The sequence below is a fragment of the Micrasema longulum genome, unplaced genomic scaffold, assembly GCF_059751315.1.
Source record: "Micrasema longulum isolate JH-2025_06_02 unplaced genomic scaffold, ASM5975131v1 h1tg000141l, whole genome shotgun sequence".
Lineage (NCBI taxonomy): Eukaryota > Metazoa > Arthropoda > Insecta > Trichoptera > Brachycentridae > Micrasema > Micrasema longulum.
In genome coordinates this window covers 308343-327698 of record NW_028277347.1, presented here as the reverse complement: position 1 = coordinate 327698, position 19356 = coordinate 308343, and the positions used below count along the sequence as shown (strand labels likewise).

Below are 19356 nucleotides of genomic sequence, written 5' to 3'. Positions count from 1 at the left end.
AAAATTAAATAATTTTATGTTTCTTAATAAATTTTATAAAAGGTACCAATAGAATAACAACAATGTTTTGAGTATGTCGCAAGTGTTCTTAGACCGGCTGGCTTTACCTCCCTAAGAAGTCATTAAGATGTAAATTTAAACGAGCCAATAACAGTTCATAAGCCCTGTAAATGGCTAGACTTCTATACTGTAATTCCAAGCAAGAAGGCCGCAATCAACATTGAAAAAGTTTTGAAGAAATTGAGTTTTTAAGTATTTTGTATTTTTTTACCATAAATTTATAAAAACAGTTTTATTTTTTAAATTTTGGATGTATTCATTAGACTAAATTGTTTAGAAGGATTACAATTTTTTATCAGGTGGCACTAAAAAAACTCACTTTACAATTTTTGCTTAGGACAGCAGTATATTATTCTATACCTTCTCAAAATGTTTTCCCTCTCTTGCAATAAATTTAATCCAAAAGAAAATATTAAAACAACTTAATAGTCCTGTATAAATGCAAATATTTTTGCTATAATCATTTTGAAATTAGATGTATGTGTATATATGTATGTATTTATTTTTTAAATAATTAATATGTATATTACAAAATATTGAAAGAAATGGAGTATGAAAAAAGAAAGAAGATAATATGAATCATGATGGGAATATTTTTAAAAGGCGACTTGAAATTAAATTTTATTAATTATTTATTATGGGGAGTTTTTGGATAGTAAATTTACTTCTTTTTTCTTCTGATGCCTTGTCAGGTCCCCTCGGCGTTGGCGATCACTGCAGTGAAAGCGTCTCTGTCCTGCGCTACTCTGAACAGGTCCTCAACTATCCTTATTGGATGTAATCGCCATAGGGATTTCTGGGAAAAGATGACCAGAGTGGTTTCTCTTTGCCTTCTCTGTCGGGGTTATCTTCTCTTAGCTAATTGGTTCTGGTTTGGAGGTGCCAGAAACTCACCTTTCATCCTCCCATTATCTGCCGTGATCACACCGTTGTGAGTGTGATCCCATTACTTAGGGTTAGCGACATGGACACTAACGAGTTGGATTAGTCAGTAGTGTTGCAGGTGGAATGCAACTGGGCATTTCACAGAACTTTATAGAACCAATTGTAGTTTTTGGATTTACAAATTTCCAGCAGTTGTTATCGAGACATCCTTTAATATATGTATTAGCCATTTCCTCCATTTCAAATTTCTGTTTTAGGTTATTACAAACTAGTATTGTGAATATCACTATAATGACACTTAAAATATTGCGGCCAGTCTCCGCAATTGGTCCTTGAACTAGGGAAGCATGTTGGCCATTATCTTCAGGAGGGTTTGCTTATCTAATTTACACCGAGAGTAGAGTCCTTCACAGTTGGTGTTCACATCCTTTCCTGCCTCCACTGCTTCCTTTATCGCCGTCCCATCTAGCATGTTGTCTACCAAAGAATTACTATAAAAATGAAAAGTTAGGAGTTTAAAAAAAAAACTACAGATCTATTATATACACCAACGACTTCAACTACTACCATCACACCTTTTCCCGGTAAAAGTAGGCAGAGAGGATTGAACGAACATACAAACATGCCCTCAATAGGGTATTTTTGCATTTTTTAAAAATTATTTTAATTTTTAAATAAGCAAAAAATTATAGTAGTAAATAGTATTAATTTTTTTTTGTGCAATGTCTGATAAATTCTCTACAAAGGGTTCAAATATGCATAGTTTGAATTACCCTATGGGACAAATGGCACTTATGATGTTTTTGCTCTATACTTGTATGCAATATTTATTACAAGCGCGGGCGGGCATGATGTGTGATGTTAAAATGACATTACGCCAGCTGCGACCCGTTTTATTTTAAACTTGTTTTGAATACACTGATAGTTATTTATTTATTAACACCCAAATGGCTTTTACATATTCACAGGTTATAAATAATTTACAAACATAGAAATACAAATTAAAATTTAAAAAAAGAAATCAAACAAAAATAATAGAAACTCAATTATTATTAAAAAAAAATAAAAAAATTGGTTCTTAAATTTCATAAAGTTATAGCAAATACATCTAATTTTTGGTCATCTGTGTTTTTGTATTTAACTTTGATCCATAAGATCACAACCCGGTTCAGTTTCAGTGATGCAGAACAGCGTTTATTTGGTATTTTTAGTAATCTAGTAGTAGTTACCGACTAAGTCTTAACGAGTTTTCGGTGGGGCACAATTTTTTAGGACAGGTTTATTTTACACACTTTTATATATGTTTACTACCTTTTAACAGTCACCACAAGGTATTTTTTCAGTTCTTTTTAAAAAAAATTGAAGATCTTCCATGTTAATGATGGTTTGCGGGAGATCATTGAACAACCTTGGAATAACACAATGTAATGTTCGATTTCCGAAGTAATTTGTTATTCGGGGAATGACCAGTTTGTAATCTACTGGTTCAAACTGTTATTATGTATTTTAAAAATTTTAGAAGTTTTTTCAGACAGATAAATGTTTGTGTTTTGATTATGGCCATGAAAACATTTCAAAAATATAATTTAAACATTCTCGTTGATGTGCAACAATATAATATGAAGGAATTAAGGAAATATTATTACTCCTATTTGATTTATCCCAATATTTAATATTTTTCATATTCATACCTGGATAAGCTGGCTATAAATTGGTCCACTTCTGTAGCATTTCCTAGAGAAAGGTTATCAAGTGATGTTTGGACATAGGAGCATGCTACTCTTTGGGCACACGTAGAAGAGTCTATATTGTTCTTCTCCAGTATCCTCTCCACCTTTGCCATCAACTCGGTGAAGGCATTCATTTCAGCTTCAACGCCTAAATACAAGAAATATTATATAATACTTTACTACAAAAATACCTATCTTTAGTATTAGTAGGAGCGGTGTGTGTTATTGCCAAGTGACAAAAAAAGTGTATTTGAATCTTTGAAACTCATTAATTGTTTTTTAAAAAATCAACACAATAAGTCACCTTATCCTTTATATTGTTAATATTAGAACAATATTAATGTGGACTAGTGGTATTCCTTTATTATTATTTTTTGTCTAATGTTCTGTAGCCTATAATTTCCAAAATACTCTGTTTCTTGGGAAAAGTTGGGGACTTCCAGGCTCAAAATATTCATAATATGCATAACAAAATTCCCTTACTTCTTCCATAGCCTCCGCCATATGAATAAGAGAATGCTTGCACAAGTTTTGGCAAGATTAACACTGCTCCAAGACCTATCAAAGATCCCAACAATATTCCTCCAATATCTATCTTCAGGGGCCCGTACAAACCCGGAGAACCAGACCCAGAAGGATAACCACCCTAGAATGTTTAAAGAATAATGTAAAAAAAAATATAATATTCAGATTGCATTAAACTATGTAATATATTGTGAATGCCTAATGCATAACCCTCCAAACCACCATTGCAAATAGGTACTCTATATCCATCTGTGTTTTAAAATAATGGCTTTAATGCGTTTAGCCTAGAAAGATATATAATAAAAATATATTATTTAGTATTGGAAATTTGTAGAATTAGCAAGAAATTTGTTAAAGGGAACTTTTTAAATATATTATTAACTGCTTTTTAATCAGTATTATTAACTGCATCATTGTAAAATTTTTATCCTTGTGATAGATACACTTTGTTGTATTATAGAAACAATAATTTCACTCCTTTTTATGAAAACTAAAATAATTTTGGATTTGTTGCTACGTAAGCACTTGTGAAATTTTTGCCATTTTGATTTATAAATGCAGTTTTTAAAGTATTTTTTTATCTCCAATCAAATGTCTAAATACTGAATAAATTTTCTCAAAATTCAATTACTGCACAAGTGTCCTTTTCTTTTGTGCTGGCGAACTATTGAATAATTTTCTTGTGACAAATTTTTCTACAAGCAAAATTTAAACCACCAAAATGATTTTTTTAAATATATAAATATTTTGGCTCACTTTTCACAACCTATCTGAGAACTGAGTTATTTAATCTTTTTGCATAGAGCATGAATTTATATATTTTTTAAAATTAATACCTATAACGATTTTAATTTTCAAACTTTTTTTACCTTGACCTTACAAATTTTGTTTTTATAATTATAATCTTAATTTGCTTTAGTATTTAATATACTATGCGGATAGTAAATATAGACAAGATGCTTTCCTTTTACATTGCATCCTGCTAATTTTGTATACATAATTCCTCACCATGCGCTATTCGTAAATTCTTTAAAATAAATGTGGTCTTACTTGCACTCCTGCTCCTCCATAGCTAGAGATACCAAACCTCTGCGTTCGCTGCTCCAGGCCCTCAGCTTGCGTCCCTTCCGATTCGCCCCCAGTTCTCTGTACCACCGAATCCACTCTCTCAGATGCTTCTGCCACTTGATCTATTCCTCGATAGTAGCCAGGGTTGGGGTGGAACCCAGCACTGAAACATTCAAGTTTGTAAAAATATGTATGTCGCCGCGAAATAGGTAAATCACTGAACTGAGCGGCTAGGCTGTTTATTAAATGCCGGCATTAAACCGAATGGCTAGGCCGTTTGTTGAATGAACGTTTAACAAAAGGGTTGAATGTAGCTTGGCCTCTTTAATTTAATACAACAGTAATCATTTTATTTTGACTTTTTTTTTATTATGTGAAGTTAAGTTAGGATAGGTTGACAGGAAATAATATTTTTTTTTTTACTTTACTTAATTAGTTAAGTAAAAATCCTTTTAGTATTATTTTTAAACACCCTACCTATCCTAACCTAATCCAGCGGCTTTTGGTTCGGCCGTCCCAAAAAAGCTAGCTTACAACCTGACAACTTGTTGAATGTTGAGTTATTTTAATCCATTTAACTAACGGCTAGCCATTCAGGTGAATGCCGGTATTTTATGAACAGCCTTGCCGCTTGGTTAAGTAGGTGATTGAACTACTTGGTGGCGACATGTACGAGTATATTAGGTATCTAAAAACAGAATTCAATTTGTGATCACCTTAACTGATGTTCTAATTCCAGTAAAGTATATTGTGGAAATATTTTATTTAATTAACATATTTTAAACACATTTGTAATTAAAATCAATTTCCTTGTTTAGGTTGTTTATGCACAGCAGCGCATAGAAAAAATATTTTAGGGGTAACTTTTTATTGACAATTATTCAACCTTGCTCTTGATATTATTATTTTTTAAATCCTTTATTAATCTCTCTAAAAATATTAACGGTGAAAATTTTGATAGATGCAGAAGACGAGGAATACCAAGAAAGACATGGCATGACTTGAAGATAGACATGTCAAAAGTTGGAAGGAAATGTATTAATGTCGAGGAAGCAAGGTCTGTATTCAAAAACAAAGTGGTGTGGCGTTCTATCATCTCTGCCTTACCCTATGGAAGCGACTTAGTGGTTTTTTTAAATATTTATTAATCTCTTTAATGGAGTGACGATATTCGTCAATCAAATATTTATAACTCTTACTATTTTATTTAATTATGTGAGTGAGTTTCTGAATGAATTATTCATAAAAGCCACAATAATGAAAAAGTACCTACCTGCTCGGGAAATATTTTATTCATTATGTTGACAACACTACCCATCTAGAGCGCAATATTCGAAATACAAATATTTTTCGATTGCGCTGAAGTTAGCCATGTAAAGTGAAGTTAACTTATAAAGTAAACTTTAGTCATTTGTCAAAACGTGTTTATTTTTTAATTTCCTTTTCAAGTTAATAACTGTGATAAAAATAATTACTCTGATTTGTAATTGTGACTTGTGACTCCATCCGTTGTCCTCAGCACCACCATAAAAACACCCAAAAGAAAAATCTTCAGCATCTTGAATTTAAAATTGATGGAAAAGTCGATGGCGAACGGTTGTCAGAGACTAGATTTACAACACGATGACAATAGCGTTATATAGATGCGCCTTCGTTATACATTTTGACCAAAAACAATGACTAAATGAATTAAGCAACCATCCAAGGCGACATATTGTTTGATACCATTTTTTATTATAACTTTTCCTTTCTTTGTTATGATCGCTCACATCTTCCTGCATATGTCATAATCTCACTTTCAGCATCACAATGCTCGCTTGTTACACGAGGCGAAACAACGCCGATTATCGTCCAAAGGTAGGTAATATCTATATTGTTTAGAATTATTATTGTATTATTTATATAAAATTGTTTTTATTTTTCGAAGGTTCCTCTGACGTGTTTTTTTTAAACTTCCGCAACTTATGTTTGTAGGCAATGACGCATAATTAAATAGACATGTTACAAGCCCGTAATATATACATATCATTGCAATTCAATTGGCTTCTTTGCCTCCACTCTCTAACGGATATTCGTCGTGATCAGACGTGACGTTACGAAGAGAAATGCTGCCGACAAACCTACTCATAAATGAGTAATTTTGTTTTTGCCATTAGCTACTCTGTAGACGTCGCTTATTACGCAACTGCCGATTTAAATTCAATTGCGCCGTGCTGTGTCGTTTTTAAGTGTCAAAACACTGCTGAGATTAAAGGGGATAGGGTACGATCACTTTTTATGTGTATGTTTCAATTCACAACCAATATTATTTTAGATCTGGATTATTTTACCGTCTGTCAGATTGTTAAATAAAACAAGGTGGACATTTTGTTAGTATTGCCAGGGTAATCGAATTTTTACCCGGCTTTCTAAATAAGCCTTAGTAAAATATTAGACTGTATTAATTCGACTTAATTACTAAATTATTATTTAATGTTTTTTTTACGTTTGCTTAATGAAAGTAATGTTTTATTTTATAGTCAGTTAAATATTTTTTGTGTGTAAAACATAACATAACACAAATTTTTCTTATATTTGTGTTATGATAATATATTGTTCGCGGTTTGGCAACATTACGCGGCGCTTCACGCATGCACGAATGGTGGATGTCGTGCACAACAGTCAAAAACAGTACAAACATATCGTTTTATTTGTAAATTCATCAGTAGACAGTTTATGGACATAGGCAGGGCTGGGGAGCGCGTATATAGGGCTAAGTCGCTCGTTCACTGCTCACTGCTTTGGTGTGTTGTTAGGACGTTGTCCCTGTATACAGTAAGCCCTAGACTTTCGCATATAAATGTGTGCGAATGTTGAATGTTCGAAAATCGAGAGATGTAAAAAAATCATCGAAAATTGTATTTTAAAATATTTATTCATCAATATCCATAATTAAGTCAAAGAAGCGTGTATAAGTGCTTTCATGTGGTTTCCATCTGTAGCCCGATTACAAATAACTATCGACATGATAACAATTTCTCACCATGGTTGTTTATCGTATTCGCAATCGCAATGCAACATCCGTGAACACCTAATATTACATGTCAAAATATTTACATTTCGCGACGCATAATCCTGCTGCGCAATCACATATTTGAATTTCACCGGTGTAAATATGGAAAATATTCCAAAAATGCTATTTAAATTTATTTATTCGTAAAACAAAAAACAAACCGACACGAGCGTTGACTTAGAGATTACACACGCGTTGACTTATGACTGCGATAACTTAAGCATGTTCATTGTTGTTCATTGTGATCGCTCAAATGCTTAGCATGTTTTTAAGCACGTCGATAGTTACTTATGATTGAGCTACAGGGTTCTGGTTCTATTTCACCCTCGGGAATGTATTCTTCAACTTCCTGGACTATACCCGAAAATAGTACATACATCCAGTCAAAGTTTTTCTCGAAATATGAATACAATAGTAGAACATGAGTAACATGTTACATACTAAGAAACAAAAAATATTATATTAGGAAAGAAAAAAGAGCACTGTATCCTTACCTTATGGTTGAAGATGAGGGAAAATGTTGAGGAAAGGAAGAGAGATTTTTACTATATTATGAACAAATAAGGAAGTCCAGGGGTGCCGAAAATTGTATATAAAAAATGTTTTACACGCGCTAAAAATTAGAGCATTTTATTAGTGATCGACCGAAACCAGATTTTCAGCCGAAACCAAAACCGAATTTCGGCTTTTGTTTTAGTTTCGGTCGAAACAGAAACATTAAAAAATAAATAATAAAAATAAAATAAAAATAAAAATTAGGCGTTTTTATTGTGAGGCCTTTTGCGAGTGGTCAGTGCGTTTTCCTACCAAGCAAGAGGTCTTGGGTTCAATTCCCGACATGGCAGACATGAAATATTTATTCAAAAGGGTGTTTTCTCATCAGAATATTTCATGGTCTCTGGACTGGCACCTGAAGCGTAAGACTGATCATCTTACCTTCATGAAACAAAAATGATCAAGATACGCTGCGATTGGTGTACTAATGCATTGCTCTATGCACCATTAGGTGCGGAAAGGAAATGATGATTTTTTTTAAACCTTTATTAACAAAAAAAAACAATATATTCAATAAAAAAATGGAACACCTAAGTTTGAAAAAAAAAAATTAAAAAAGAAACAAAAATGCAAAACAAAATAATACAATAAATAAGAAATTAAACAAAGAATATCCTGGACCGCCAAGCGCACCAGCGCCTCCATTCTTCAGAAACTGAAACTGACTGACAGACTATCGACCATATGCCTTAGAAGAGTTTTTAGGTATTTTGGTCACATCTCTTCTTGGAGAGCAAAAGGTGCATGGAGAAGCTTGTTGTGGTCGGGAACGTAGAGGGAAGAAGAGGACGAGATGCGGGGTGCTGAGACAAGTGGCGGACTACAGTTTCGAGAGTACGACATGATGGTCACGATCCTTAGTCATGAGGGACCGACTAGGTGGAGACGATGGATAAATGAGTTTCAAAAACATTTTTTTTGGACAATGGAATGTAAAAAAAATGAACCTATCGTTATAGAAATGTGTTCTAAAAGATAGTGACTATCAATAAAATTGTTAAAACAATATATCACGTTTACCCTGCCAGTAATCGAACCTAAGACCTAAAGCGTGGTATGCAAATGGGCCAATCATAACACTTCGAGGAGAACATATCTCTACTCGATTTTTTTTTCAGGATTTTTACAAGAGTAACGCCATCGCATCGAAAACTTACGTCCTGAATTTTGGTTCTATTTTTTTTATTATTTATTCTTAAAACAGTACAAACATAATATATAAATGTCCTAATATTATTAACTTATATCTAATCATTATTAAAACATATACTTATTATTAACATTTATAAACAATATACGAACACTAAAAAAAAAACTTCTTTAAAGCCAACTCGAATAAGATTACTTTTTAAGAGCTAACTTTTTTTTTTTATTTCGACGGCTTACGCCTTTGACAAAGTATAATATAATATTAAAAAACAATTATAATAAAACAAAACACCTGAACACAGTATAAAAAAATATAGATACATGAAATAAAATCAGCAGAAAATAAGGAAATAAAAAAGAAAAATTAAATAGAAAATATAACATATGCATGCAGAAAATTAACAATAAATAAAGGGTTTAAATAAAAAAGTATTGAAGTAACTGAGGCGGTGTATCATAGCATAAACAGTAAAACAAGTATAACACTTAGTACATTTTTATAATTTAGAAAAGAAGTGATTAAATAGTAATGATTTTAATTGATAAAAAAATAAATTAAATAAGTCTATGTTTCCATGTTTGTTTGCTAACATGTGGAACCGTGGAATAGGTGAGTATTTGGCATAGTTTGAACTATGCAAATCAACAGCAAAAGAAGTATTTGTCTCGTCCCACGCTGTCTCACATAAAAATTAACACAGTTTAAAAGTTCGGGATTGTCAAGAACATTATTTAATAACTTGAAAAGCAGCTTTAAATCTGAAATTTCGCTTCTATCACTAATACATATTAATTTTAACTGCTTTATAAAACATTTATAGTTAAGCTCTTCGATTGGAATGTTTAATTTGAAATTTATAAATCTTAAAAACTTGTATTGGACTTATCTTATATTTCGCACAGAATGGTATTATTTTTCCACCGAGCACAGACAAAATCGGGTTGCCGTCCCGGTGGTTCGAATCCCACTCTACCCCAACTTGATTCCCGTTTTCCAATAGTGAGTTATTCATAACTCGTTTAAAATGGCACTTAAAATTAAATATTTGGGTAAATCATAAGAACGCAAATATTTATTTTAGAAAATAAAAAAACTATTCCTTATGATCAAACAACCGGCCACCATGCAATATTGTTTTAAAAACATTAAGTACCTATTATTTTACAATGCACTTCTTAATTTGTCTTTTTATCCTTTTCACTTCCCCTCTCATAAAATAACACCGCCGTGCCATTGTGTTAGAGCAAACGACAAACGGTTCATTAAAGCAGTGTTTTTCAATCTTCTTGAATACGCGACCCCTTACAAATAAAAACAATCTGGTGTCCTCCCAGAACCCTGATTTAATTATATGTACTACTCGTATGTCTGCGATTTCAACGTCAATGTATTAAATTTAATTTATACTGAGACCACATTATTATTAATAAACTAACCATATTTGACTGGCGCCGCGCTGTGGCGCAGTTGGTTAGACAGCAAAATGTTAAACAGAAGTCCCTCCAGTTGCAAGAAATAAATCCGAGGATTTTTTTTCTCAATTGGTCTGGGTTTTGTGATGAATAGGGAAATATCGCATGCTACGAATACCGATAAAAATATATGAAATGGGTTTGAAATAATTAATTGTATTTTCTAAATTAATATGGATATTGTGGAGAAATGTTTTCATACACAAATGTAAAAAAGAAATTTAACAAAAATACATTAGTAGAAAAACGTGTCGTGTTCGGCCTTGGTTGTTGTGACGTCAAGATTCGTGGTATTGTTCTTCATAAATTTTAATGGCAAGGAACAAATAAACGTGGATCGTGACGCATTAGAGGCGTGGCTAATGGAATCACAGTTTTTGCGGGAATTTAAAAGTGCTTTTTGTGCTAATAATAATTAGCAAAAAAATCTTCCTTCCATATCCTCTCATTCCCACTTGCTGACAAGGACAAGCCTCTAAAATAGAGGCTTAGCCGGTTATTCGAGAAATCAAGTACAAGGTACAAGGAAGGAGCGGGCCGTCAGCAGCAAGATCTATAAAGTTTATTTAGACAGCGCCCTTAAAACGGAATTTAATTCGCGTCTTTTGCATAAAGATAAAAGAAAAATATCCAGAGCTGACACGGAAAGCTTTGAAATTATTAATGCCATTTTCCACATCGTTCCTATGTGAACTAACGTTGTTTATTTGTATCTGAAATATAGAACTATGATTCTGCAAATTGTTAAGAATAAACAGGCACATCCTTGTCATTGAAATGACTATATTTTTGTGGTAGTGTAGGACCTTAAGCCCTCGGCTTTTAGTTTTACTTTGCTTGCTACCGCGACCTCCCAAGCAAGACCTCGCGACCCGCAGATTGAAAAACGCTGCATTATAGAAATGTTAACGTCAACTTTCCCCGTTTTTCACAAACAATCATGAAATTATCATCAAAATGCTGATCAAACGCGAGATAAGAAAGAAAATATCGCTGAGGTGGAAATGCGTATCCAAGTTTGAAATTGCCTTAAAATAAGTCGGAATTAACAACGTTAGGTCATTTAGAGCAACACCTTCGGCCGGGTGAGCTTGCCGGTATTCAGTGCTTTGAAGACTCGCTTACCTGGCGGATAGAGTGATAGTTGGAGACTACTATTTAGGTCAGTACGTAGATATTAAAATCAGGTTCTGTACCTCTATCACAAATAACTATCGATGTGCTAATAAGCGACGTGATAACAATCTCTCACCATGGTTGTTTATCGTATTCGCGATCACAATGGAACATCCGCGAACACCTAATATTAAATGTCAAAATATTTACGTTTCGCGACGTATAATCCTGCTGCGCAATCACATATTTGAATTTGACCGGTGTAAATATGGAAAATATTCCAAAAATGCTATTTTAATTTATTATTTATCATGCTATTTATTGCATTTAGCCGGGGGTTGGCAGCCAAATGCCAAAAAAGCAGTCACAAAAGCAATTGTGATTTTTTTTTTTTTTTTTTGTATTAGATACTCCTTATTATTTTGCAAATGCAATGTATTACATTATTTTTTATAGTAAACGCCGATTTTCGCCAATAAACTGTATTTATTTACGATGAAAACAAAAACAAACCGACGCGAGCGTTGACTTATGATTGCGATAACTTTAGCATGTTCATTATTGTTCATTGCGATCGCTCAAATGCTTAGCATTTTTTTAAGCACGTCGATAGTTATTTGTGATTGAGCTACTGGATATATGTTACACAATGTGTTATAGTGATAAGGATGATTAAAATATATATTTAAAAAAAAAAAAAATTAAATTAATATACACGGAACGCAATGCCTTTTACCCAAAAATACATTCTTAATTTAATATAAACACTTCAATATAATGTGAAAAAGTAAAAAATATTACATTACATAAATACTGTTATGACAGCAGTTTTATATAAAGAACATGCCTAAATACAGATTATAAAAAAATTAAAAAAGTAATAAAAATATGGTTGATTCGCCGTATCTTTTACAAAATATTGGTTTCCGTTGTCCTCTTCGCCATACCAGATTAAATTCCCTTTTTTATGTACCAACTTGTAAAAACAATTATACCTCAAATTCATTCATTAGACGTACCTGTAGAAATTATAATGTATTGATGTAGACATTTTTAACTACACGTTGCATTATACAGAAAATTTCTTCATGGGGTCGATTATTTGGGATAGTTGCTGAATGTGCATCTTGAGTGGTTTATGCTAAGTATACATATGTGCCGCATGTAATGTATATTTATGTTCGTGTATGTTTTATATGTACGTGCATGTGTGTGCGTGGATGGCTCGGAGTGTGCATTTGGTATTTTTATTTATTACTTATGGAAAATGCAAATATTAACAATTATTCTTTTCTCACTTTTAATTCTTATTCGTTTTTTTTGTCACATTTAATGTTTATATCTTTCGCATAATTAACGAAAACTTAATTGGTCTTTTTATGTTTAAAAATTGTTGTTTTTAATACTTATTATGTATGACTGTATGTTTTCTGAATAAAATAAAAATTTAAAATAATAAAATAAAGCAAGTTAATTTTAGAAATTTAAAGAGCTAATTTTAAATGGATTATTTTTGACATCAGACCTTGCCGCTAACTCGTTTTTAAATAACGTTGCTCATTGTTACCATATTTAATTATTTTTAAAGTGTATTCTTATTTATTTTTGGGATGAAAAATAAGTAGAATATTTTACTTTCCATCTCTCAGGCTATCCCTGTGCGAAAAAATCAACTCGATCGGTCGCTCCGCTGAGACGTGAGGAATTCACGAACAAACAAACATTTCATTTATGGGACGATTAAGAAATGTAATATATATAAATTACTGTAATGACCATTGATGACCACGATGCGGACGACTGTTCTATATCAACTGATCAGTTTCTTGATTAAGCTATCGGTTGAGGCCTAGTTGCGTCAAAAGAATATAACATTAAAAAAGGTTAAAGCTTAGTAATGGTTGCGTTTTCATCAAAATTGATAAAATAGGTTGTATGGAAAAATATAGGTAAAGCAGCCCATTTTGACCAACGCGCAAAAAATATTTTATGGTGCAACTGGTCCTAAGTGTAATTAAAAATATCGAACTCGTGTATTCTTTTAATCAGAATTGATGAAAATAATCGATATATTCATTGAATGAATCATTTATTTCCGGTATTCCGTAGATACTAGAAATGGGCGTTTCGGTTATTGTGGTCTACGGTCAGTCTATCCATGGGAGTGGAATTCGGACAAAAGTTAGCAACGTCAAAATTTAAATAAATTCAATCTATTCATTCGTTCATTCATTCACGCATTTAATTACTTATTCGTCCATATGAATTACTACATTCGGACATTCATTCGAATGAATTTAGTAATTAAATGCATTAAATTATTTTAATTCGAATTATTCGTCTCTAATCAGAATGTTATTTTATTATGATAACAAAAATTATTTTAGAATCACGAATCATAACATTCCACGAATTTCGCGCTCTACAAAACAGAATCATGCTTATTTATTGCAATAAACTATTTAATAGGTCAGAAAAGTAGGATCGTAATTTTTACGTCATTTTTCTTCACGGTTACTCGGATCTGATGATAACAAAATGTCATAATCTCGCTCTGTCTCTACAGAGTCCGATTGGATTAGGTACCGCCCAAAATTTTATTAAAAATAATGTTTTATATAATATATACGTAATATATTTTTCATGTATAGAACTTAATTTAACTTTGTTGATAAAATTGAACATAAATGTTTACTTCACATTATAATAACGACGTGGGGATATAGTTATATTACTACATTCTATTTTGACGTTGCTAATATCTAGTTTTTTTGCTCCAACTTACGAAAAAACTGACGTAGTTTTGTATTTTTTTGAATATTTTTATATATGTATTTCAAGTAATTAATAATGTGTACAGTACGAGTATATTAATATTTCATACTCGATTTTTTAAATATTTTTATTTTTAAGCACTCTTTATACCACATATACGTAAATGGCAGAAATGCCGTATATAAATAAAAAAAATAATAAATATACTTATACATGTTATCATATTTACATTTTTTGTTAAACACTTTGACCAGCTAACAAGGCTACATACCCCGTACCATGCTAAGTAATTACATTTCAATACATAACAATAATTTACAAATTAATTTATTTTAAAGAAAGAATAGACAAAGAAAATATAACAATGTTTGATTATGTCCAAATGCTTCCCATCTCAAAATTTTTTTCCCTCTCTGTTGAAATAAATTTAAATTAAGAAAATATAAACTTGCTAGTAAACGCATATTTATATATACACACACATACGTATACCTATGCGCATACACATAAATCTATTTATATAAAAGGTAATATTCGTATGTGTATCATTGATAGTCTGAATGATTGAACCGATAGTCGAACCGATTTACGTCCAGTTTTCAGCAAAATATAGATCTTTGCCGTGAGCATATGTATAGCTCTTAAAATCTTCATTTTTTTTATTTTTTAAAATAAATATTTGCGTTCTTATGATTTACCCAAATATTTAATTTTGAGGGCCATTTTAAACGAGTTGTAAATAACTCACTATTAGAAAATGGAATCGAGTTGGGGTAGAGTGGGATTCGAACCGCGGACCTTCGGTCCGTGAGTCCGAGACACTAGCCACAGGACCACAACCCGATTTATTAAACCACAATTTATTAAACAGAAAAAAGGTTAGTTAGGAGTGTTAATGTTTTTTTCAGCGTTCACCAGGGCTGCGTTAGCCGAGAACGCATATTAAAAAATACGAAACATATTATTTTTCTCTGTATAAAAAAATATGTTTTCAAACATTCGTTTTTTATTGATCCAATCAGATTATTTCCTTAAATTCTTTAAAATTTCTACCCATTTATTTCTATTTACAGGATTTTTGGTAATACTAAAATAATATTGACTGAAATTCAATACGTTTTTGAAAATCGCAATCCTGAACAAAGTACCTGTTTTTTTTTTCCCTTTATTAGAGCCTTCTACCAAAACATAATAACGCCGACCAAAAACAAGTTATAATTATTTACAATAAACATAAAAACAACACAAACAGAAAGGAATAACAATGTAGATACAAACAATACACAACAAAAATATATGTTCAAGCATAACATAAAATAATGATTGTAATAATTAACATATAACTAAACTAACAAAATGGTGAAAAGCGCACAGTTTGACTTTTGCAAAACGAATTCCATATTCGAAAATTATCCTTTATGTTTTGAAATTCAACCATAAACAAGTACCTACGTACCTACTTAAATTCGATATTTGAAAATGAATTATTTTAAGTTCTGGAATTCAATCATAAACAAGTACCTAGGTACTTACCAATGAAAAGTTACACCATCTTTTTTTACGTTTATCCGAACGGTTTTTACATGCTTTCACGACACAACCAAGCATTTCGGTTCCGAATCAAATGTCAAGCTCACGTCAAAATCCGGTTGGCGGTTAAAGGACGACTTAATAAGCGTAGGCCAGAACTGAGCGTTTGGGCATGAGTTAAGTGTCATAATTTTAGAGGGTAGCGGGTGCGTCTATGTATATTAATAGGTCGATGGTTTCGTTTGAGAACACCGAAACTGTTTGCATGGTAACATAAAAGCATTATGAAGTAAAATTTTGTAAGTATACTTAACAATGTTTCATCTTAAGAGGAAACGCGGTCCAACTTTTTTTTATTCAAACGTATTCGCGTATTTTCTCTCTGGATTATAGCACTAGAGCAGTGATTTTTTTTACATACTATAGATATTTACCATTGGAGAGTCCCGATTGTTTTGTTTTTTGAAAAAATGTTTATTCCCGTAAAAAAACACAGTTTCATCTGCTGTCTTCGGGAGCATGGTATACAAATATAACTATTTTTGAAAAACGCAAAACTTACCGATACTGAAAATTTTATTCTGATACTCTCTTAAAAAATTAAAAAATCGGTTCAGTTTTGAGGTGCAGAAAACAAGACGACGATTGTCGTCGATTTTGTCTATTCTAACAAAGGGTCTGACATGCAGTTGTCTTTTTCGTATCGCAGTATCGGGAGACATCTGAAAGACAGTGACAGGAATAGAATTTTTAAATATCCATTCAACAAAATTTTCTGTCGTCACAATTTATGTAAACCGAAACACAAAAATTATAATAAATACGTACATATCTAATTTGTACTAAATACAATAATGAATATCAAAATTTCGATTGTGTTCATTTAATCTATATGAGAGAATGTACTCTAATCTAGTAGCAATAGCAAAGCATTGCCGGATTCAGCCCGTTCATGCATAAAAGATACACAGTTTAATTTAATGGTATTCTCAAATATGAATTAATATTTTGCTAGTACTCTAATACTGCCCTGTTTTTAACATATTCATGCTTTACATATTGCATACGTTTTTTAAGTATGACAGCACAAAAGAGTGCACGTCAAGTTTTCTAGGCTTGAAATAAGAGCACATCATTATACTTACAGAGTAGTTTTTGTATTTCTATGTAGTGATCAATGTTATACGCACTAGGCAAAACGCATCATCAAAGGGAATAGTTTTGTATTCCATTTTTCTTTTTTTATACCCCAAATTTAAAAAGTGTAGTGTAAGAAATTATAATATTATAAACATTCACCTGTGTATTTTCTCGTGGAAAATCAAAAGGGAAATAAGTTATAGATATTTTATAAATGTATGTATAATGCGAACAATAAAGTGACAAATTTGATGCAGGAGTGATTTCTCAACCAGTATTTTATGTGATATAATATATCTAATATATATACACATATCTTTGATGGGCGGACATAAGAGTAAACCTGCATTTTTGTTCATTTTGTGATTTATGTGCGAAAATGTTCCTTGCACATGCCTGCATCAGTGGTATTAACAGTACACTAACACTACCCAAGACTACTTAAAACATAAATAAACAACTTTGTGCTTATCAAATTCTGGTTTTAATAAAATAAGTATGCACATTTCTGTCATATTTTCAGTGGCACAAATAGTGCAAAATGGTCTCAGTAATATAAGTAGACTCATTTCTATCATTTATTGAGTGGTACAAATAGTATTAGTTAGTTCTAGTAGTATAAGTAGACTCATTTCTGTCTTTAATGGTTCAAGTAGTGTATCTGGAATATTTCTGTTATTTGTATGAATTACTTGAATTTTGTTACACAAATGAAATTATCTGTAAATAATGACCCATTTTTCAAAATATGAGTTCTGTAGCTAAACAAGTGGGTTCATAATAACGTTTTTTTGCTCTCTTGAAAAGTTGCACTTTTGCAGTTATACGCTTATGTCCGCCCATCAAACATATAATACATAAATAAATATAATGGAGGGACAACTTTGACGTCGGATTTATTCCTCAACCAGTATTTCTTATGTAATATAATATATATGCTATATTATATTATATATATTATAAATATATACATATATAATACATACATATATAATATATCACATAAAATACTGGTTGAGGAATAACTCGTACGTCAAAGTTGTCATTGTTCGCATTATACATACCCCTTTATTTCCCTTTTGTTTTTCCACGGTAAAACTATACACGGGGTAATTTTTACAATATTGTAATTCCTTACACGTCATTTTATGAACATGTATTATGCTGTGAAGTTTGTGTGTATCAAAGGGGTTTTTTCATCGTTGGGACGAAGGCAGACTAGTTGCGATATTTTTTTATTCAATCTATTTTATATAAGTCCGTAAATAAATAAATAAATATTTTATTGTGTTTACTGTTTCAAAGAAAGAAAAAAACTAAATTTATTTGGTGTATTAAAATAGATGAAACAATATTTATTTTTTATGCTTACTTAATTTAGCTAAGAAATAATATAAACTATTCATAAAATTACATTCACATAAAATTTTATCAAAAACATATAATTTCGGATTGGTTTAAAACATTTCAACGTTTTCTATTTATTTTATTTCTTCGGGTAACTAATTGCACAATTATTTTAAACCCTTGTATCTCTAGTTTCGTGTGTATGGCGTTGTGGGTTAAATTTATTATATTATAGTATAATTATTTAGTTTAGTACCATATAATTTGTTATATTATATTAATATTCTATTTTATTTGTTGCTTTACTGTGAGAAAGCCAATTTTTATGCATTTTTTCTACATTTAAATATAATATTATATTTATTTTGAGTAATATTGTCCTCATTGCCTTATTCTACATAATATTAGTGTTTTTTAATTCCCATAGATAAAAAATATTCAACGAACAGTAACGTGTATGTGTGTTTATTATTATTTAAGAGATACAAATACTAATTAAACTTCTTAGATTTTCACGGCCGTTAAGATGCACAATAAGTTTTTCTGGGTTATTATGCCGTGTGTCGTTCGTACTCTCTACCAACGTTTCGGATCGCGTTACAGCGTCCATCATCAGGGTTGATGTTATTTGTGTATGAATATGTGTTACGTTAGGTACTTAGAATTTTTACCGTGTCGTAGTCGTTTTTGTGTGATGTTATGTATTTGGGACTTGTACCGTGTCGTAGTCGTTTAGATTAATGTGTACCATTATGTACTTAGGATCTATACCGTATCACAAATCTGTGTTACATTGCAATCTTTATGCGATTTCTTTATGACTGGGTACCAGGATGTTTTTAATCGCATCCCATCATCTCTGTTTATGTTGTCGGGATGTTTGTAAATCTCAATTGCTTCTTTTACTAGTCGTGTTTGGTGGTTCTTTGGCCTCCCTAAGATTATCGGCTC

General features: G+C 31.5%; 2 protein-coding genes across 3 annotated transcripts in view; one reads left to right on the top strand and one right to left on the bottom strand.

The window, feature by feature from the left end:
- Positions 1-620: 620 nt before the first annotated feature.
- On the bottom strand, positions 621-5858 carry Desi (DM4/DM12 domain-containing protein Desiccate). Its single transcript, XM_088242531.1, has 5 exons — positions 5744-5858; positions 4251-4431; positions 3159-3321; positions 2637-2823; positions 621-1436 (listed from the first exon to the last, which is right to left on the bottom strand). The coding sequence occupies exons 1-5, from the start codon at positions 5824-5826 to the stop codon at positions 1283-1285; spliced, it is 768 nt and encodes a 255-aa protein (XP_088098657.1). The 5' UTR covers positions 5827-5858; the 3' UTR covers positions 621-1282.
- Positions 5859-5993: 135 nt separating this feature from the next.
- The window catches only part of LOC148284193 (uncharacterized), a 27940-nt gene continuing 14577 nt past the window's right edge, over positions 5994-19356 (top strand). The window contains exon 1 of one of the 2 annotated variants that reach the window (XM_088242532.1): positions 5994-6125. The gene's annotated coding sequence lies outside the window, so the exon portion shown is untranslated. Of the gene's footprint in view, positions 6126-11578; positions 11660-19356 lie in introns of those variants that run through there. The other variant, XM_088242533.1, reaches the window with a different exon arrangement.

What these genes read in the sequence shown, in the direction of transcription:
- Desi (XM_088242531.1), bottom strand. Translation starts at nt 5,826, where the DNA reads ATGCTGAAGATTTTTCTTTTGGGTGTTTTTATGGTGGTGCTGAGGACA. An exon ending in AGTCACAATTACAAATCAGA is followed by an intron (nt 4,432 to 5,743) that starts GTAATTATTTTT and finishes TGAATGTTTCAG; the next exon opens with TGCTGGGTTCCACCCCAACC. An exon ending in ATGGAGGAGCAGGAGTGCAA is followed by an intron (nt 3,322 to 4,250) that starts GTAAGACCACAT and finishes TAAACATTCTAG; the next exon opens with GGTGGTTATCCTTCTGGGTC.